The sequence below is a fragment of the Lutra lutra genome, chromosome 13 (genome assembly GCF_902655055.1).
Source record: "Lutra lutra chromosome 13, mLutLut1.2, whole genome shotgun sequence".
Lineage (NCBI taxonomy): Eukaryota > Metazoa > Chordata > Mammalia > Carnivora > Mustelidae > Lutra > Lutra lutra.
Window position 1 is genome coordinate 5,745,202 of NC_062290.1, and position 18,312 is coordinate 5,763,513.

The 18,312-nt window shown below is 40.8% G+C and overlaps 2 protein-coding genes across 12 annotated transcripts in view; one reads left to right on the top strand and one right to left on the bottom strand.

The window, feature by feature from the left end:
- Nucleotides 1-3,054: 3,054 nt before the first annotated feature.
- Nucleotides 3,055-5,371, bottom strand: LOC125083731 (uncharacterized). Its single transcript, XM_047700579.1, has 3 exons — nt 5,303-5,371; nt 4,793-4,930; nt 3,055-3,780 (listed from the first exon to the last, which is right to left on the bottom strand). Exons 1-3 carry the CDS (start codon nt 5,369-5,371, stop codon nt 3,316-3,318), a joined length of 672 nt encoding a protein of 223 aa, XP_047556535.1. The 3' UTR covers nt 3,055-3,315.
- The window catches only part of PLGRKT (plasminogen receptor with a C-terminal lysine), a 75,591-nt gene continuing 60,922 nt past the window's right edge, over nt 3,644-18,312 (top strand). For 2 of the 11 annotated variants that reach the window (XM_047699957.1, XM_047699956.1), the window contains exon 1: nt 6,935-7,021. Coding sequence is in view for 6 of the 11 variants with exons in the window: in XM_047699954.1 (XP_047555910.1) it covers nt 6,941-7,021 (81 nt within the window). In the remaining 5 variants the exon portion in view is untranslated. Of the gene's footprint in view, nt 3,778-4,209; nt 4,291-4,789; nt 4,918-6,934; nt 7,022-8,528; nt 8,599-18,312 lie in introns of those variants that run through there. The other 9 variants (XM_047699964.1, XM_047699955.1, XM_047699962.1 and 6 more) reach the window with 9 other exon arrangements.

Here is an 18,312-nt window from a genome sequence, read left to right on the forward strand (position 1 = left end):
GGCTTCTTAAAAAGAGTTTGGAAGTCTTCCTTCCATTTCTATTCTTTGAAACACTTTCAGAAGAATAAGTACTAATGCAAACCAACTTTTAATTTCTATTTATCCTGCAGCCATTAAAAAAAAATGAAATCTCGTCATTTGCAACAATGTGGATGGAACTAAAGGGTATTTATGCTAAGCGACATAAGTCAATCAGAGAAAGACAATTATTATATGATCTCACTGATATGTGGAATTTAAGAAACAAGGCAGAGGATCATAGGGGAAGAGAGGAAAAAATGAAACAAGATGAAACTAGAGAGGGAGACAAACCATAAGCGACTCTTAATCTCTGGGAACAAACTGAGGGTTGCTGGAGTGGATGGGAGTGGTAGGGATGGTGTGGCTTGGTGATGGACACTGGAGAAGGTGTGTGTTGTGGTGAGCGCTGTGTGTTGTGTAAGACTGATGAATCACAGACCTGCACCCTTGAAACAAATAATACATTCTATGTTAATAAAAATTTTTTTAAAAGAATCAACAATAGACAGTAAATTAGTGGATTAAACTATAAGAAACAGGCTATTGCATTATTTTAGTATTTCTCCACAAGGATTTTATTAATTCCAAAGATAAAAATAAATAAATAAATCTTTAAACTGTGTTTAGATTCAAACAAACAAAAAAATTCCAACTTCAACATTAAACCTATTCTGCAAACAGAAAATCCATTTAAAATGTTGATAACTGTGAAAACTCTCAACAAAGTGGGTTTAGAGGGAAATATGTTAGCATAATAAAGGCCATATATTAAAAACTCATAGCTAACATTTATACTCAGTAGTGAAAAACAGAATTTTCCTCTAAGATCAAGAATAAGACTAGGATGTACACTCTTGCCACTTTTATTCACACAATACTCGAAGTTCTAGCCACAGCAATCAGACAAGAAAAAAGAAACAAAAAGCTTCCAAATTGGTAAGAAAGAAGATAAACTGTCACTATTTGCAGATGACATGGTACTGTACATAGAAAACCCTAAAGTCTCCACAAAGAAAAAACCATGAGAACTAATAAATTAAGTAAAGTTGCAGGATACAAAGTAAACATACAGTAATCAGTGCTTTTTTTTTTTTTTTTTTTTTTGTCAGAGAGAGAGAGGGAGAAAGCAAGCACAGGTAGACAGAGTGGTAGGCAGAGGCAGAGGGAGAAGCAGGCTCCCTGCCGAGCAAGGAGCCTGATGTGGGACTCGATCCCAGGACGCCAGGATCATGACCTGAGCCGAAGGCAGCCGCTTAACCAACTGAGCCACCCAGGCGTCCCAATCAGTGCATTTTTTAACATCAATAAGTAGCAGAAAGAGAAATTAAGAAAACAATTCCATTTATAATTGTACCAAAAAGAATAAGACGACTAGTAATAAACTTAACCAAGGAGGTGAAAGACCTGCACTCTGAAAACTATAAATCACTCATGAAAGAAAATTAAAATAACAAAACAAATGGAAAGATGTTCCATGCTCATGAATTGGAAGAATTAATATTGTTAAAATGTCCATACTACCCAAAGCAGTCTATAATTTCAATACAATCTCTATCAAAATACCCACTGACTTATTTAACTTAGCATAATAACTCTATGTCTACAGTGTTTTACACAGAACCAGAACAAATTAATACTAAGATTTGTATGGAACTACAAAGAAAAGACCCTGAAGCCAAAGCAATCTAGTGAAAGAAGAACAAAGCTGGACATATTACAATCCTAGATTTTAAGATACACTTCAAAACTGTAGCATAAGTAGTAACAGTATGAAACTGCACAAGAATAGACACACAGATCAATGGAACAGAATATAGAGCCCATAAATAAACCCTCATTTTTATGGGCAATTAATCTACAACAAAGGAGGCAAGAATATAGAGTGGGGAAATGAAAGTCTCTTCAATAAATGGTACTGCAAAACTGGACAGCAACATGCAAAACAATGAAGCTGAACCACTTTCTTACACCACACACAAAAATAAACTCAAAATGGATTATAGATCTAAATATGAGACATGAAACCACAGAACTCCTAGCATAAAGCATAGGCACTGATTTCTTTGACATTGGCCTTAATAACATTTTCCTACATACATCTCCTCAGGCAAGGGAAACAAAAGCAAACATAAACTATTGGGACTACACCAAAATAAAAAGCTTTTTGCACAGCAAAATAAAAAGGCAACCTACCAATTGGGAGAAGATATTTGCAAATGATACATCTAATAAGGGCTTAATATCCAAAATTTATAAAGAACTTATACAATTAACACCAAAAAATAAACAATCCAATTAAAAATGGGCAAATGACCTGAATAGACATTTTTCCAAAGCAGACATACAGATGGTCAAGAGACATGTGAAAAGACACTCAACATCACTAATCATCAAGGGAATGTAAATCAAAACCACAATGAGATACCACGTTACACATGTAAGAATGGCCAGAATCAAAAAGACAAGAAATAATAAGTATTTGCAAGAATGTGTAGGAAAAGGAAATCTCATGCACTGTTGGTGGGAACGCAAACTGGTGCAGCCACTGTGGGAAACAATATGGAGTTTCCTCAAAAAATTGAAATTAGAATTACCATATGATCCAGTAATTACACTACTGGGTGTTTACCCAAAGAAAATGAGAACACTAATTCAAAAAGATATACCTATCCCTGTTCATGGCAGCACTATTTATACTAATCAACATACGAAAGCAACCCAAGCATCCATCAGTAGATGAATGGATAAAGAAGAGGTGGTGTATACGTGTACACACACACACACACACACACACACACAGGAATACTACTCATCCATTAAAAAAAGAATTGAGATCTTCCCATTTGTAACCATGGATAGACATAGATGTTATTATGCTAAGTGAAATAAGTCAGACAGAGAAAGACAAATATCATATGATTTCACTTATATGTGGAATCTAAAAAACAAATGAATAAAAAAACAAAAGCAAAATTGGACCTATGAATACAGAGAAGAAACAGATGGTTGCCAGACGGGAGTGGGTAAGGGAGATGGGCAAAATGCGTGAAGGGGAGTGAGAGGTACGGGCTTCCAGTGCTGGAGTGAATAAGTCACAAGTGTGAAAGGTACAGGGAGGGAACATGGTCATTGGTACGGTGGTCAGGTTGTATGGTGGTAAACACAGAATAAGGTATAGACTTGTCAAATCACCATGTTGTACACTCGACTCTAAAGTAATATTGTGTGTCAACTAAACTTCAATTTTTTAAAAAATGTTTGCAACTGTGGATTTTATGTTTAAGGGACAATCTCTCATGAGACACATTCTCTTCTGGGAAACTGACACAACCGTGGTGGCTGACACCATTTCTGGAGAATAACAGTGAGATGGCTCAGCTCGGCACGGGAGCATGGATTTCTCACATACTCGGGTAACTCAGGGACCTCACTGAGGCCGTTATGTGAGATTTTCATTCTGCTTCCTCTTCGTCCCCTCGAAGTCTGACAGCTAAGCCGCTGTTGGTTTGAATTTGCCTTTGCGTCCCCGCGCCTGGCCGGAAAGCACACACCAGGCCTCAGTCGGGCGAGCGGCCCCTTTAAGGAAGCAAGCGCTGCCCTGATTGGCCGAGCTTCGGCGTCCCTGTCTAGGCCGTCCAGTCCCGCCCGAGGCTCCGCCCGGCGAGTCCCGGCCCAGTCGCGATCAACGGGATCCCCGGGGTCTGCAGGCCTTTGCAGCGAGTACGGTCTCTCCGCACCTCCGCCGCCTGCTGCCCAGTGAGTGAGCGCCGGTCGGACAGCCCGAGTTCCGCGAGCTGGGGTGGGGGGGACCGGGCCGCTGGGCCGCGCTGGCCCACTCCTTGGGAGCACCTCCAGTTGGCTCCCCTCCCGCCCCCAGGGCTGACCTGTTTCTCCAGCCTCGCTTCCGAAGACCGCTCGGAAGGACTCCTGGCCCCTCCCGTATCAATGTACCGCAGTTGGGGGAAAGTAGGCAGGGCATTTTTAACGGAAATAATCTCAGGACTGCAGGAAATACCCGAGTTACAACAATGGGTCTACACTAGGGAAAACCTCCCGGAAGCTGTAGGTTGGTTCAGAGCTGGAATACTTAGGGGAAGTGGCCCAGTTTGAATGGAACGTAAAAAAGACCAGAAACCGAATGAAATTATGCCACCAGTCATAAGTGTGTGTAATGTGTTATTTGATCAGGAAATGAATCAGCACAGACATGTGGATGACAAGAGGTCATGGGTCATGAACTTCTCTCTCTCTCTGTCTCTCTCTTTTTCAGTAAGTAAAATCAAATCCTTGTTCCCAGGGTGACTGGAGGAAGGCTGCCTGGAGCTTGCTGCCCCTGCACTCCTCAGAAGTACCCCTTTCCATTGTAAACTATGGCACAGATGAAAGGGGCTGGGGCATTAAAGAGCCCTTTCTAAGGTCTCAGGAATAATCAAAGGAAAAATGAAGGCAGAAGAGACCAAATCAGCACTCTAAGCCCTCTGAGACACACTGGTATCTTAGTTGTAAATAGTGAAACATTTGTCACCAGTGATAAAGTGCTGGAATTTTTGAAGGACTTAACCTTATTCAATTGAGTGAGTTCAAAATTGTCCCTATTACGAGATCACTCTTGCTTGATTTTATAGAGAGAAAGCTGAGAGTATTCTGGGCGTCCTAAGGAACCTCCTAGACTTTGGAAAATGGCTTTGTTAGGATGGGGAAGGAGAGGGAAGTTGACAATACTGAACCCCAGGGCATAGTTCACAAGGTGTTGTACACTCACTTTCAGTGGTGGTTTCTGTTGAGGAAAAGAGGGAAGTTCTTCACCCTGCTTGGATTCTACCTTTAACCCTTGGGAGTGTTCTCTAACACATCCAAAATACCATCCAGACTCAAGAAACCAAGGTCCAAAACCAGGTAAGTCTACACCCTAACCTTCCAGATAGTTTTCCCTAGAGGGCTGACAGGAGGACTATCTCTCCACTTCAGGAGAGGTCCCACCCGCTTATAAACAGGAGCCCTCTAAGAGACATAGTTCTGTGATAAATGGTGTGTATGTGTAGGAGTAGGATTAGAGGACAGTTGTTTCCTTTATAATGTTTACAACATATGGAAAAATTCAATCATCTACTCCTATGTACAGAAAAAAAAGGAATGGAAAGTGACCTGAGCTAGGTTTCTCTTGTACCAGTCATGCTCTACGCAAACATTTATGGGAAAAAGACGTTATGGGGACTGCCCAGATGGAAAACATTGCTCCTTCCTTCAAGCAAGTTCTGGTCTGCTATTGGAGACAGCTGACTTGTGGGGGAGGGGTGGTGTCAAAGTCGGCAGAAAGGAAAGAACTTCTGTAAGGTCTCCCTATCCTCATGCGGTGGTCTCTAACTCTCTGGACAGAGAGGATGGAGTGGGGCAGTGGCAGAGGGACAGGGAAACCTCATGACCTGCCTGTTCTGTACAGTTCAGTTTCCTATGTCCATCATTGAGGCTGACTCTGGCTCAGAGGTTCCTATCATTCAAAGATGCAACGTTGGCCATAATACAGGGAAGACACTGAAGGATGGCTTGCAGTTCCCACTCACGTGGAGCCAAATTAGTAAGGATAACACATTCTACCTATCTGGCATGAAATGCCCTCCCTCCCCCAGTATCTTCTCCTCAATTAACCAGAACCTACTACTTCCTGATGAGGATAGGGAAAAATAGAAGCTCTGCTGGTTTCTCACAGAAGTGTGAATTTGGGATAGAAAGCATTGAGACTGACCACTCTGACCGAAGGTTCACAACCCTTCTGAGTAGCTTACCAAAGAAAACCAGCAATATTACTGGAAATAGAGCAGTTGTAACATCCCTGAGTTTTGCAGTCTTCTGAAAGTAAAATTAACAACTAACTGAAGGCCTTCTGTAACTATACAATTGGATTAAGAACAAAAAATTGAAATTTGGGCCCCCTAGAAGTGATGGCCCACTTAAGAACTTTTTTTTTCTTTTAAGATTTTATTTATTTATTTAACAGACAGAGATCACAAGTAGGCAGAGAGGCAGGCAGAGAGAGAAGAGGAAGCAGACTCACCGCTGAGCAGAGAGCCCGATGCGGTGCTTGATCCCAGGACCCTGAGCTCATGACCTGAGCCAAAGGCAGAGGCTTAACCCACTGAGCTGCCCAGGTGCCCCAAGAACTTCTTGAGTAAGATAAATAAGACAGGCAATGCCATGTATTCATTTAAAAATTGCTTTTCTCAGGACATTTAAGTATCATTTTGTTCTTCCCCTCTTGAGAACTTCGGCAGTAGCCTGAAGAGAACAAAGGGGAAGCCAGAAGAGGAAGACTAAGGGATATTAGCAGTGCATGACAGAATAAGGGGTACTGTAGGAGAGAGGCAGGGATTACAGCAAGAGTACTGACATAGTGACCTTGAGACACCTAAAACTCCCTAAAACACAAATGCAAGGAGCACAGAGAAATCTCTCCTCAAGGAGTACAATGCATCTTCTGAATCACCCCTTCTCAAAAGCAAAGTTTCTGTCATCCAGCTGTATAGGATGTCAGAGAATGGATGGTGTCCACCCTGTCGCTCACAGAAAAGAGTGGTCTCTATGTTCGTTTGTAAGCATTCAGTTCTCTAAGATTTACAGTGGGAAGAAAAATTAGAAACATGGAGCTGTATGGCTATAGGGCAGTAGAAGATTTTGGAAGTTGTCTAAGTTTAGTCCCCTGGTCTTAGGTGAGCAAATGTTGAGCAGGCTGGTTATGTTTGCCCAAGATCAGACAGCTAGTTAGAAGCAAGAACTATAATCTACACCGTCTTCCCAGGAAATCTGTCTTATGTTTTTCTTTTTACATTGTTATAAGCTTACGGTAGCCCAAAGCAGAGCATATGAGGATATACGTAAACTGTATTGTTTTAAACCTCTTTGCTTTTTCACATTTTAGGTCAAGATGGGATTTATATTTTCAAAATCCATGAGTGAAAACATGAAAAACCAACAGGAGTTTATGCTTATGAATGCTCGACTCCAGGTACATTTTCAAATAATTAAGCTTTTATGTTGTTACAGTGGTTAAAGTTTCTGCGACATGTACTCCAGAAGTACTGTTCTCTTTGACCTCAAAAGGTAAAATATTCTTGGGGCTCTATCCTCAGGATCAAGATGAAATGCACTATTAATTATCTGGTGAATGGGTGTGTTTAGATCTCCAATCCAGATACTTTTTAAAAATTTCCATCCTGAAGTAAGACATACCCGCTTAGAGTGTAGGGTAGGTAGAATGAGGCCGCTCCCCTCACCACATATCTGCAACCTAATCCTCTGTGAATACCTTGCCTTACAGAGCAAAAGGGACTTTGCAATGTGATTAAGTTAAGGAGTTTGTGATAGGGAAGATCCTGGGTTATCCTAGATTATCTGGATGGGCTCAAGGTAATCACAAAGGTCCTTATAAAGAATACAGGGAGGCAGGAGGGTCAAAGTCAGAGTGAAAGAAAGGTTTGAAGATGTATACACTGTTGGCTTGAAGATCTAATGAACGGCAAAGGAATTCAGGTAGCCTCTAGGAGCTGGAAAAAGAAAGGATATGGATTCTCTCCTAGAGCTGAGAGAGGGAATACAGTCTCACCAGCCACCCACTTTGGATTTCTGACTGCAAAACTATAAGATAATAAATTTATGTTGTTTTAAGCCACTAACGTTGATAATTTGTTATAGTGACAATAGGAAATTAATATACATGGTAAAAACTTGACACTGGGTTTATACATAGGCTAGATAGAAAAGATCAAAGCAAAGTAGAAGATTGTCTGATTGCCTAATATCAGTTGTCAAAAAGGATTTTAAATTGTTGGATGTCATAGTCAAGTGTTAAAAGTTTGACTAAAATTATTTTCCTAAGATTTCAAATGAAGATCTCTTGACCTTTGGGGTTCAATATGGCCCTGGGAGTAAAAGATCCTACTGTGAGGCAGTATGGCGAATGATTAAAAGTAAGGACTAAAGCCAGACTAACTAGGTTTGAATCCCATCTCTACCCCTCGCTGACAGTATGATGTGGGCCTCAGTTTACTATTCTGTCAACTGGAGATGACAGTATCCCCTTCAGAGGGTTGTTTTGAAGAGTAATAACGGTAGTGTACAGAGAGTATACAGAACAATGTATACAATGTATAGAGCACAGAACAATGCCTCAAGTCTTCAGGACAGTGTCTCTCACTTTAAAAGTATTAGTTGTTGCTACTGTTATTATTGCTATGAAGAGTGTCTTTTGCAGGATAATGATTTCTTTTGGGAGAATGGAACAATTTAAAGATTGGGAACTGAATTGTTGTAACAGAACAGAATGACATAGGGGAGGACCAAACATTAGGCATACACACCAGCCAAGAATGTCATACACCCAGAGAACCCTTATCCAAGACCTTTGGAAACTACAGACTTTTACATCAGTGAAGTCAGAATATGTGAAGGTCTGGGATTGTATCCCACCTGCAAGCTCATTAATTAGCCTGTTACTGTTTCATGGACGCTGGCAGAATACAGGAGATACTTCCGTCAGAGACAAAGGACTTCATTACTCAGCACAGTGAGCAACATGATCATGAGGTTGGTATGAGTATCCCTATGTCCCTCAAGTCTCATAGAGGTAATTAAGATGGACTTAAATGGGTGCTGTGCACTCAATGGGTGTATGGCACATTTGAGGAACACTGGGCTTGGGGAATCTACTGCTTTTATAGTGGTTAGTGAGCCAGAAGAGTTGGGGGAGGACTTGACCTTATCCCTGAAGGTCATTCACTGTAAACACAACCCAGACAAATGGTCTGTAAAGAACAGTCTGGGCCTTGCATTCTTGGCCTACTCAGCAAGAATGTGTGGGGACATTCAGGGCCCATGTACAGTTACACCTCCCAACAACCTGCCCCTCAGCCCAGCTGACCAGCCTTGATTTCGGCCCACTGATCGCAGTGACCAGTATAGCTAGTGCTGAGTTCAAACGAGCAGGAGCACTATTGGCACCGTCAGTTTTCCAGCTTAGCTGAACCAAAGGTAAACCAGGCCCATGCATTTGTGAGAATCTCTGTGGATCCAAGGGCCCTGTTAAGCCAGTAGCTCTACTTCATGTGGCAGAGTAGGAGCTGAAGATTTTCCCAAAGGGCAGCTACTACTCCTTTATGCAAAACTCAGGTGACAGTAGGGCCAGGCCAGTCATACCCTCAACTATGTCTTTATTTGACCAGCAAACAGGCCCTTTCCTTATAATTGTCATGTCCTAGTTGACCCATCCCAAGATGGGGTTGAGGCTGGAGAGCCACAAGCCTCCATGGGTCAGATATTCATTTTTAACAAGAGCTCAGTTGTAGCCAGTAGCTGCCTCCCCTTTTTGAAAGGAGTATGAAAAGAGTATGAAAGGAGTATGAAAGGGTTGAACTGTGTGTCCTTCCCACTATTCTTAATTAAGTTAAAGTCCTAACCCCTGCTGTCTCAGAATGATATATTTGGAGAGAGAGTCTTTACAGAGTCAATCAAGTTAAAATGAAGTCATTAGGGTGAGCCCTAATCCAATATATGACTGCTGTCCTCCTAAAATGGGGAAATTTGGACAGAGGCGTGCCTACAGAGAGGATGCTGTGGGGCTATGAAGCAGCTATTTATGAGGCAAGGAGAGAGGTGTGGAACAGATCCTCACACAGCCCTGGAAAGGAACCAACCCTGCTGACACCTTAATTTTGGACTTCTAGCCTCTGGAATGGAGACAATAAATTTCTGTTGTTAAGCCACCTAATTTGTGGTGTGCTTTGTTATAGCAGCCCCAGAAACTAGGAGGTATTTGGTGCCTGTGTTTGCAGGTGGTGATTGGCTGTGATTTTTCTCTTTTTCTCCTTGGGACTCTATATTGTTTCTAATAGACCACCTGGAAGGGGTCAGGGAATCCCTGAATGAGAGAATGTCTCTTTATTACTATGAATATTTACAATATAAGCAAGTAACACATCAATTTCATTATACATTTATATGCAGGGGACATAACTGCAGTATCCTGAATTGGCTCAAGGGTCACTTTCATTTCCCTTTCTTACTGCAAATGTTGCTCAAACTCTTATCAGTTGAATTCCAATGCTTTTTTTCCCCCATGGGAACACAGACCAAAGAATTTAACACAGGGGTCAAACAGTTGTCCTAGCTGAGGTTATCTCCGAAGTTAAGGAGACTATACTGTCTCACAGCTGCAGACGATGGGGAATGCAAAGGGACAAGGACAGCCTTTTGCCCTTTGGCTCCTCATTCCAGAATTGATGCTGCTTCCTCCCCGGCACACCCCTGGTTGCTGGAGGGCACTGGTGTTCAGGGCCCTCATTCTTTTAGCCTCTACTGGGTCGTTGCTGGGCCTTGCACCCTCAGCTCTTAAAGCCATCCTGGTGCTGAGTTCACCCTCCCCACATGGGACCAAGTGTACTTGGGCACCTGTATCCAACAGAGCTATAAACAGTTGAATTCCTCCTCTCTCCTCTCTGAATGAAGTTCTTCAGCATATCTAACCTTCCTCCCTAAAGCAACTGAAGTTGGGACGAGAGAGTAGCTGAGTGCCAGTAAGCAAGGCTTTGCATTTCTTCTCCATTTCAAAGGGCCTCCCTTCAGCTACAGCCACATTGCCAGGCCTTTTGGCAGGGCTGTGGGACTTGCTACCCCATCTTCTTGGTAACATTCTTTCCCTCTCCCACTCCACAGGACAACAGGCCACAATCACAGCACCCCCGGGGCAGCTTATTTGAATTCTACCTTTTGTTGTTCAGCGCCATTTAACCCACTGGACAGTGAGAGACCCTTCTTATTCCTTCCCATTCTTACCACCACCTGGGTGAGACTATTTCCTACCAGATCCCAGAAAGCCTTTTCATATCTATTAACCCAACCAATGAGGTCCCTTTCAGAATGTCCTTTGGCTTTCAGAATGCCACGTCTCTGTCAGTATCTCTTCCTTGTCACTCAAACTGGCAGGCTCTGTGATTTTACCCATCTGGCAGGTTAACAATTTAATCCTTTGCTGCTTCACAGATACTGGCGGAAGACTTGATACAACGCTGCAAGCAGCCTGAGTGTATGTTCATTATCTACTACTTTAGCCATGAGTGGTCATCTAGGTTGCTCTTAGGTGCGAAATGTTACTTCATCTCTCAGATTCCTTACTGCAAACATAATTCTGAGAAATGGCCCATGTAAACAGCAGTCAGAGCCTGTATTCTTGGCTCACCCAGTAAAAAGTACCGGTTGCTCCTGGCCCACACAGATTGATTCTCCCAACATGTGTTTGGCTAAGAAGATTAGTTTTTCCTTTTTGATCAGGATAAACCTTATTATTTATCTTCTAATTTTAACGAAAGATGACAAAGAGGATATAGATCAACATGGCTGAAGCAGCTTTCCAACCCTAAAGCTACTTAAGTTCTGATCCTAACTAGAACAGCCTAGAGAGAAAAAAATTTGTGGAAATTTTGGAAAATCAGGTGGTCCTCAAATGTTCCCCATTTAAAAGAATTAAACTTCTAACATCATTCCTAGAGCTTAGAGCTATTCTTTTACTGAAAAAAAAAAAAAAAAAAAAAAGTATCACAAAACATTTGATACATACTGGAGAATGTATTTATAAGTTTTGAGGCATAATAAAATGAGCACCAATGATCACAATACCCCTGAAGCTACTGATAGGTATGTTCCATCCTACATGTTGAGTGAACCCAGACAGCTAAAGCTGACCTGGAATCTCATATCCCAGAGCCCTGGGGACTGAGAAGGACTCAGCAAATGTAAAGAATGAGCCACTGGAATAGAAGATTACATGCCTTTGCGACTTCTTTAAAAGATTTTTTTAAATCCCAGTTGAAACACCATATATACTAATGCCTTTAGCTTATGATAGTATGTCTTTTGGCTCCTTTCCAAAATAGGGCATCTCAATAAAAGGGGTAAATAGAAGAAATAAAGCAAAACTTATAGTAAAGAAAAGCCTAATGACTAGAATCCTTTGCCAATGTCTATTTCTTAGTTCTACTTTTTATTTTTATTTTTTTGGTAAAAAAAAGAAATCATAACTCAATAATCCCATATTATTGGGTTCTTTTTTTCATTCGGGGAAAAGGACCCGAATTAGATACTCAGCTACGTCTCATACCAGTGTCCAGGTTCCTAGCTGGCTATACATTCTATTCACCTGGGAGCCTTGGGATTTTAGTCCCATCCAGACCAGTTATATCTCTTCATGGCCAGGCACGTTGTTATTGTTCTAAGCTCTCCAGGGGACAGTGATGCACAACCTAGCTTGAGATCTCTGCCTTTTCTTTCTCTATGATGCTACATAATTATAATTAATAATTGGCAGGGATTTCATATAATGCATATTGAAGATGGAACCAAATAACTTTTTCAATTTAAGTAAGTCATGAAATTAAATCAGTCACAGGAGTCTGATTAATAAAAATTCATAAAAAGCTTCAAATCAGAAAGTTTTTTTTATGAACAACTTTGGTTCAAGCTGAGCTGGAAAAGGATTCACACTGCTAGTTATAATGATGTTTTCAAATCATTAGCAAACTTCAGTTTCCCATTGCTTTGTTTCACCTGTTACTGAGGATTGTAGACGGATGGCTATACTCAGTAAACTAAGTATCACTCAGTAAAAAATGAATACTTCCTTAAAATGCCATTAGGTGGCATACCTAAACTAATTTTATATCACCTGAGTGGCCAGTAAAGCATTCTGATGTTAAACAATAGGATGGCAATTGGAAGTGGAAAGCAGAAAGAATGAAGGAAGATTCCATAGGTCCATGCTGTGCTCTACTGCTGTGTAGGCAAAGCAGATATAGTCCATGTAAAGATGAGTCAGGTACCTTTTTCACTGTTTACTATGTATAGGCAACAAACTAAAAGATTTAAGAAATACACGAAAGCCATCCTTTGACCTGTACGTCTGTTGTTAGAGTTTGGTGTTAAGGAAATGACAGTTACAAACCAGAAAAATATAGTTATGTAATACACACAAAATAATGTGCTATATGCTAAGCAGGACTCAGAAATGTATAAGGTACAGGCTCTGTATTCAAGGAGCTTTTCATCTAGTTTAGTGGGAAGAGGTTGCATTATGCTGCAATAACCAGATGTTTGTATGGATATGGATATATATGGTAGGCAGAACACTGGCCCCCTAAAGATGTCCACAGCCTAATCCTGGAACTTGTGAATATGTAACCTAATGTGGCAGAATGGACCTTGCAGATGTGATTAAGGGAGCAGACCTGGAGATGGGAAAATTATCCTTGATTATCCATGTGAACCCAATCTAAACACACAAATTCTTGAAAGTGTTAAGTAAAGAGAAAAAAGAGATATAAATACCATATGACTTCACTCATATGTGTAATTTAAGAAACAAAACAAATAAGCAAAGACAAAAAAAGAGAAACCACAACAAAAAAGGCTCTTAACTATAGAGAAAAAATTGAGGGTTACCAGAGGGGTGGTGGTGGGGATGGGTGAATTAGGTGAAGGGGATTAAGATACCCTTATGATGAGCATTGAGTAATGTATAGAATTGTTGAATCACTATATTGTACACCTAAAACTAACATGGTTTTATACATAAAACTAACATTGTTGAATCACTATATTGTATACCTAAAACTAACATAATACTGTATGTTAAGTATACTAGAGTTTAAAAAAAATTTTTTAAGTAGGCTGTACGCCTAGCATGAAGCCCAATGCAGGGTTTGAACTCAGGACACTGAGATGGAGACCTGAGATGAGATGAAGAGTTGGCCACCTGGCTGAACCACCCAGGTGCCCCTGGAGTTAATTTTTTTTTTTTTTTTTTTAACTGAGTGTCTCAGTTGGTTAAGGGGATGACTCTTGGTTTCTGCTCAGGTCATAATCTCAGGGTCCTGGGATCAAGCCCTGTATCAGGCTCCATGCTCAGTAGGGAGTCTGCTTGAGCATTTTCTCTTCACTCTCCCTCTCCTTCTGCCCCTACCTCCACTTCCTTCTCTCTCTCTCAAAAATAAATGAAATAAATCTCTCTGCTCAGCAGGGAGCCTGCTTCCTCCTCTCTCTCTGCCTGCCTCTCCACCTACTTGTGATCTCTGTCAAATAAATAAGTAAAATCTTAAAAAAAAAAAAAAAAAGGAGAGAGGTGATGTTGCTGGCTTTTAAGATGGAGAAAAAGAACCAGCCAAGGAATGCAGATGACCTCTAGAAACTGGAAAATGCTAGGAAACAGATTCTCCCCCAGACTCTCAGAAAGGAATGCAGCCTTGCCAGACACCTAGTTTTTAGACTGTGTCAGACTTCTGATGTCCAGTAGTAATCTGTGTTGTTGTAAGCCACTAAATTTGTAGTAATTTGTCTATAAACCAGCATGGGCTGTGATAGGCTTATTTCTACAACAAAAAATAATAGGTACTCAATACATGCTTTTTCAGATATATAAAAATTAAAACAGCAAATAATTATTGTGAGAACTTTTTGAAATTGTTTAAACCTCTATAACTCCCAACAATCTGTCATTCCTATGTCCTCTCATCTGTTTCTTTGAGGTGAAAGCTGTACCAACATCTTGAAATAGGAAGGGCTTAATGCTCGGAGGCAAGCAAGAGAGTACAGTGTCTGCCCTGTAGTGAGTCTTGCAGCAACAAGGAACCCAAAATAAAAAGCAGGTAGTGAAGAGGGGGGGAAAGCAGCCACCCCTATCTGTATGTAGAAGGATGAGCAAGTGGGAGTTGTCTCTAGAACCAGAAATGACCAGAAAGTGCCTTGAATAAAGGAGGCAGCATGTCAACACAAGCTCACCAACAGTGGGGGAACTTGGATTTACAAGTCTTCACCTTAACCCTTTGAAAATCACTTCTGTCCAGTCCCCATCCCTGCTACCTACTCTTAGACTCCCTATGTCCCTTACTCATAATCATTCTTCTGAGGTTTATTTTTATTGTGGTAAAAAACACATACTAGAAAATTCATCATCTTGAAGTGTACAATTCAGTGACATTTACAATGTTGTGCAACCATCAACACTATTTAATTCCATAACATTTTCATCAAAAGGAAACCCCATGGCCATTAAGCAGTTACTCCCCATCACCCCTAATCCCTGGAAACCATTAATCTGCTTTCTGTCTGTATGGATTTGCCTGTTCTGAACATTTCATAGAAATGGAATCATACAGGGTATTTTTGCATCTGGCATGAATCAGTATTCATTCTTATTTATAACTAAACAACATTCCATTGTATAGCTATATCACATTTTGTTTGTCCATTCATATGTTAATGAACATTAAGATTTCCACTTTTTGGCAATTGTGAATAGTGCTGCTATGATGATTCTTGTAAGTTTTTGTTTGAACACTTGATTTTCAGTTCTTTTGAGTATATACCTAGGAGTAGAATTGCTAGATCACTTAATTTTATGTTTAACTTATTGAGGAACCACAAAAATGTCTCCCATGTACCATCTTACATTCTTACCACAATGTATGGGTGTTACTATTTTTCCACATCTTTGCCAATACACATTATCTTCCTTTTTAAAAAAATTCTACCCATTGTAGTGGATTTGAAGTTGTTCCTCATTGTGTGTGTGGGTGTGTTTAGTATTTTATTTATTTAATTGTCATAGAGAGAAAGAGAGCGAGAGATCACACAAGCAGGGGGAGCAGCAGGCAGAGGGAGAAGCAGGCTCCCCACTGAGCAAGAAGCCTGACACAGGACTCGATCCCAGGACCCTGAGATCATGACCTGATTGAAGGCAGAGGCTTAACTCACTGAGCCACCCAGGCGCCCCTCTTTCATCATTTTTTATCTTTCCCCTTCTCTATAACTTCAGTTCTGCAGTCGGCATATGCTTTTCTAGTTCCCTTTCCCCTCTGTCTTACCAGGTGTTCAATATTTTAAATAATCAATCCTGATAGGGAACCATTTAGCCTGTCAGCCCCACAGCCTTCACAGGCACTCCTCATCCCACTGAGCAAGCTCATCCGTAAGACACAGATATTTACAGGGGTCTCCTCTAGAGCCATGGCAGAAGGTAAGTCATTCCTGAAAAGTTCCTGCAACCTAATCCAGAGAACATCAAATGTATTCCTGTGCCCACCTTAGTACAAAAACAAATGGTTCTTTTTCATTCCTTTTGCTCATATGATATTTTAGGGTTCTTGCTTTCCCCCTCTCCCAGGAAATTTCTGAACAAAGAAAAAAAAATCCTAGTTTAATATTAGTTCACTAAATACTAATTTACTTGTAATGTACGTGGAGCATGGTTCAGGAGTCAGCATAAATTTAAGAAGGTAATGAGTAAGCATTGTCCTGAAGAAACAGAGTAATTGAGAGGAAAATAGTTCCTCTTTCTTTTTCTTTTTAATATTTAAGTTGAATTAACATATAATGTATTATTAGTTTCAGAGGTAGAGACCAGTGAGTCATCGGTCTTCTATAACACACAGCACTCATGGCATCAGGTGCCCTCCTTAATGCCCATCATCCAGTTACCCCTCCCCCCAGCAACCCTGCTTGTTTCCTAAGACTGAGTCTCTTCTGCTTTGTCTCCCCCTGATTTCACCTTGTTTTATTTTTTCCTCTCATCTCCTCTTGCCTTGTTTCTTAAATTCCACATCAGTGAGATCATAAAATAATTGTCTTTCTCTGACTTATTTTGCTTATCATAATATTCTCTAGTTCCATCCACGTCATTGCAAATGGCAAGATTTCTTTTTTTTTTTTGATGGCTGAGTAGTACAGATGAATGGATTAACAAGATGTGGTATATATACACAATGGAATACTGCTCAGCCATCAATAGTTCCTCTCTTGAGTACTGAAATCTGATTGACTCTAAAAATAGTTTAAAGTATGCTTTTATTATAGAACTGTTGAATCACTATACTGTACACTTGAAACTAATATAACACTATATGTTACCTAAACTGGAATTAAAAATAAAAATTCAATAAAATTAAAAATAAAGTATGCTTTTATTATAATTACTGAATGAAAGTATTTCCTGATTCCAATTTTTCTTGTCAAGAGATTTAGACATCTATTTTAATACTTACCATTTACTTTACAACTAATATTGATTTGTACATAACCATACTTTCTTTTAAAATTTTTTTAAAAAGCAACTTGAGGGCGCCTGGGTGGCTCAGTGGGTTAAGCCGCTGTCTTCGGCTCAGGTCATGATCTCAGGGTCCTGGGATCGAGTCCCACATCGGGCTCTCTGCTCAGCAAGAAGCCTGCTTCCCCCTCTCTCTCTCTCTGCCTGCCTCTCCGTCTACTTGTGATCTCTCTCTGTCAAATAAATAAATAAAATCTTTAAAAAAAATAAATAAATAAAAAGCAACTTGAAATTTGCTGCCCGTTTTTAGTACTTGCTAAGACTTTGGATCTAATCTAAACCAGAACTCTGAAAACGTTCTCTCCTGCACAAATCATTATTTCATATAAATCAGGTCACCGCTTTGTTATTGTGTCTGACCCCCTCTTCCTGCCCCTACCTAGATCCAAGCTCTGCCTTTCCCTGAGCGTGTCCTGGGGGTCTGAACCTCAGCCCTGTGTCTCCCAGGCTCCTGTGACCTCTGGCTTCAGGTTGGGCTCAGCCAGTGGGAGGCACCAGTAGGAGCCTGGAGGGTGGGCAGACAGTGAATTTAGGTATATGGGTCTGGAAGTAGCAGTGGTTTCCTAGAGTCACAGCTCATTTCAGGCTTTGTCTCTTTCATAGCTCCAGGCCTCACTGGGCTCTGGTTAACACTGTGTCCTTCCTTTTCCCCTTCCAGCCTCAGTGTTAATGGGTGCCTGCTGTTTGTAGCCTGGGGGGTGGCGGGGAGGGGGGCTCACTGCCCCTTGTGGTTACCTTAAACTCTGCCTGCTGGGGGGGTGGGGGGTGGGAGGTTGGGGGCACCAGGTGGTGGGTATTGTAGAGGGCATGGATTGCGTGGAGCACTGGGTGTGGTGCAAAAATAATGAATACTGTTATGCTGAAAAAAATTAAAAAAAAAAATTAAAAAAAAAAAAAAAAAAAAACTCTGCCTGCAGTCAGGACAGTCCCTTCATTAAATTCTTGTCACTTAAACTCTTTTGAAGGAGCATACTCTCTACTGCCTGTCTAGACCACACAAACTAATGGGTATGTTCCTGGTTTTGTATGAAAAAATGATCCAACATTTAAAAGATTCCTGTATTTATTATGAACACTAAAAATATACACTTTTAAATTAATATGCATTAAACTCTTAACAATTCTTCTGACAATTGTAGATTGAGTGCAATGCC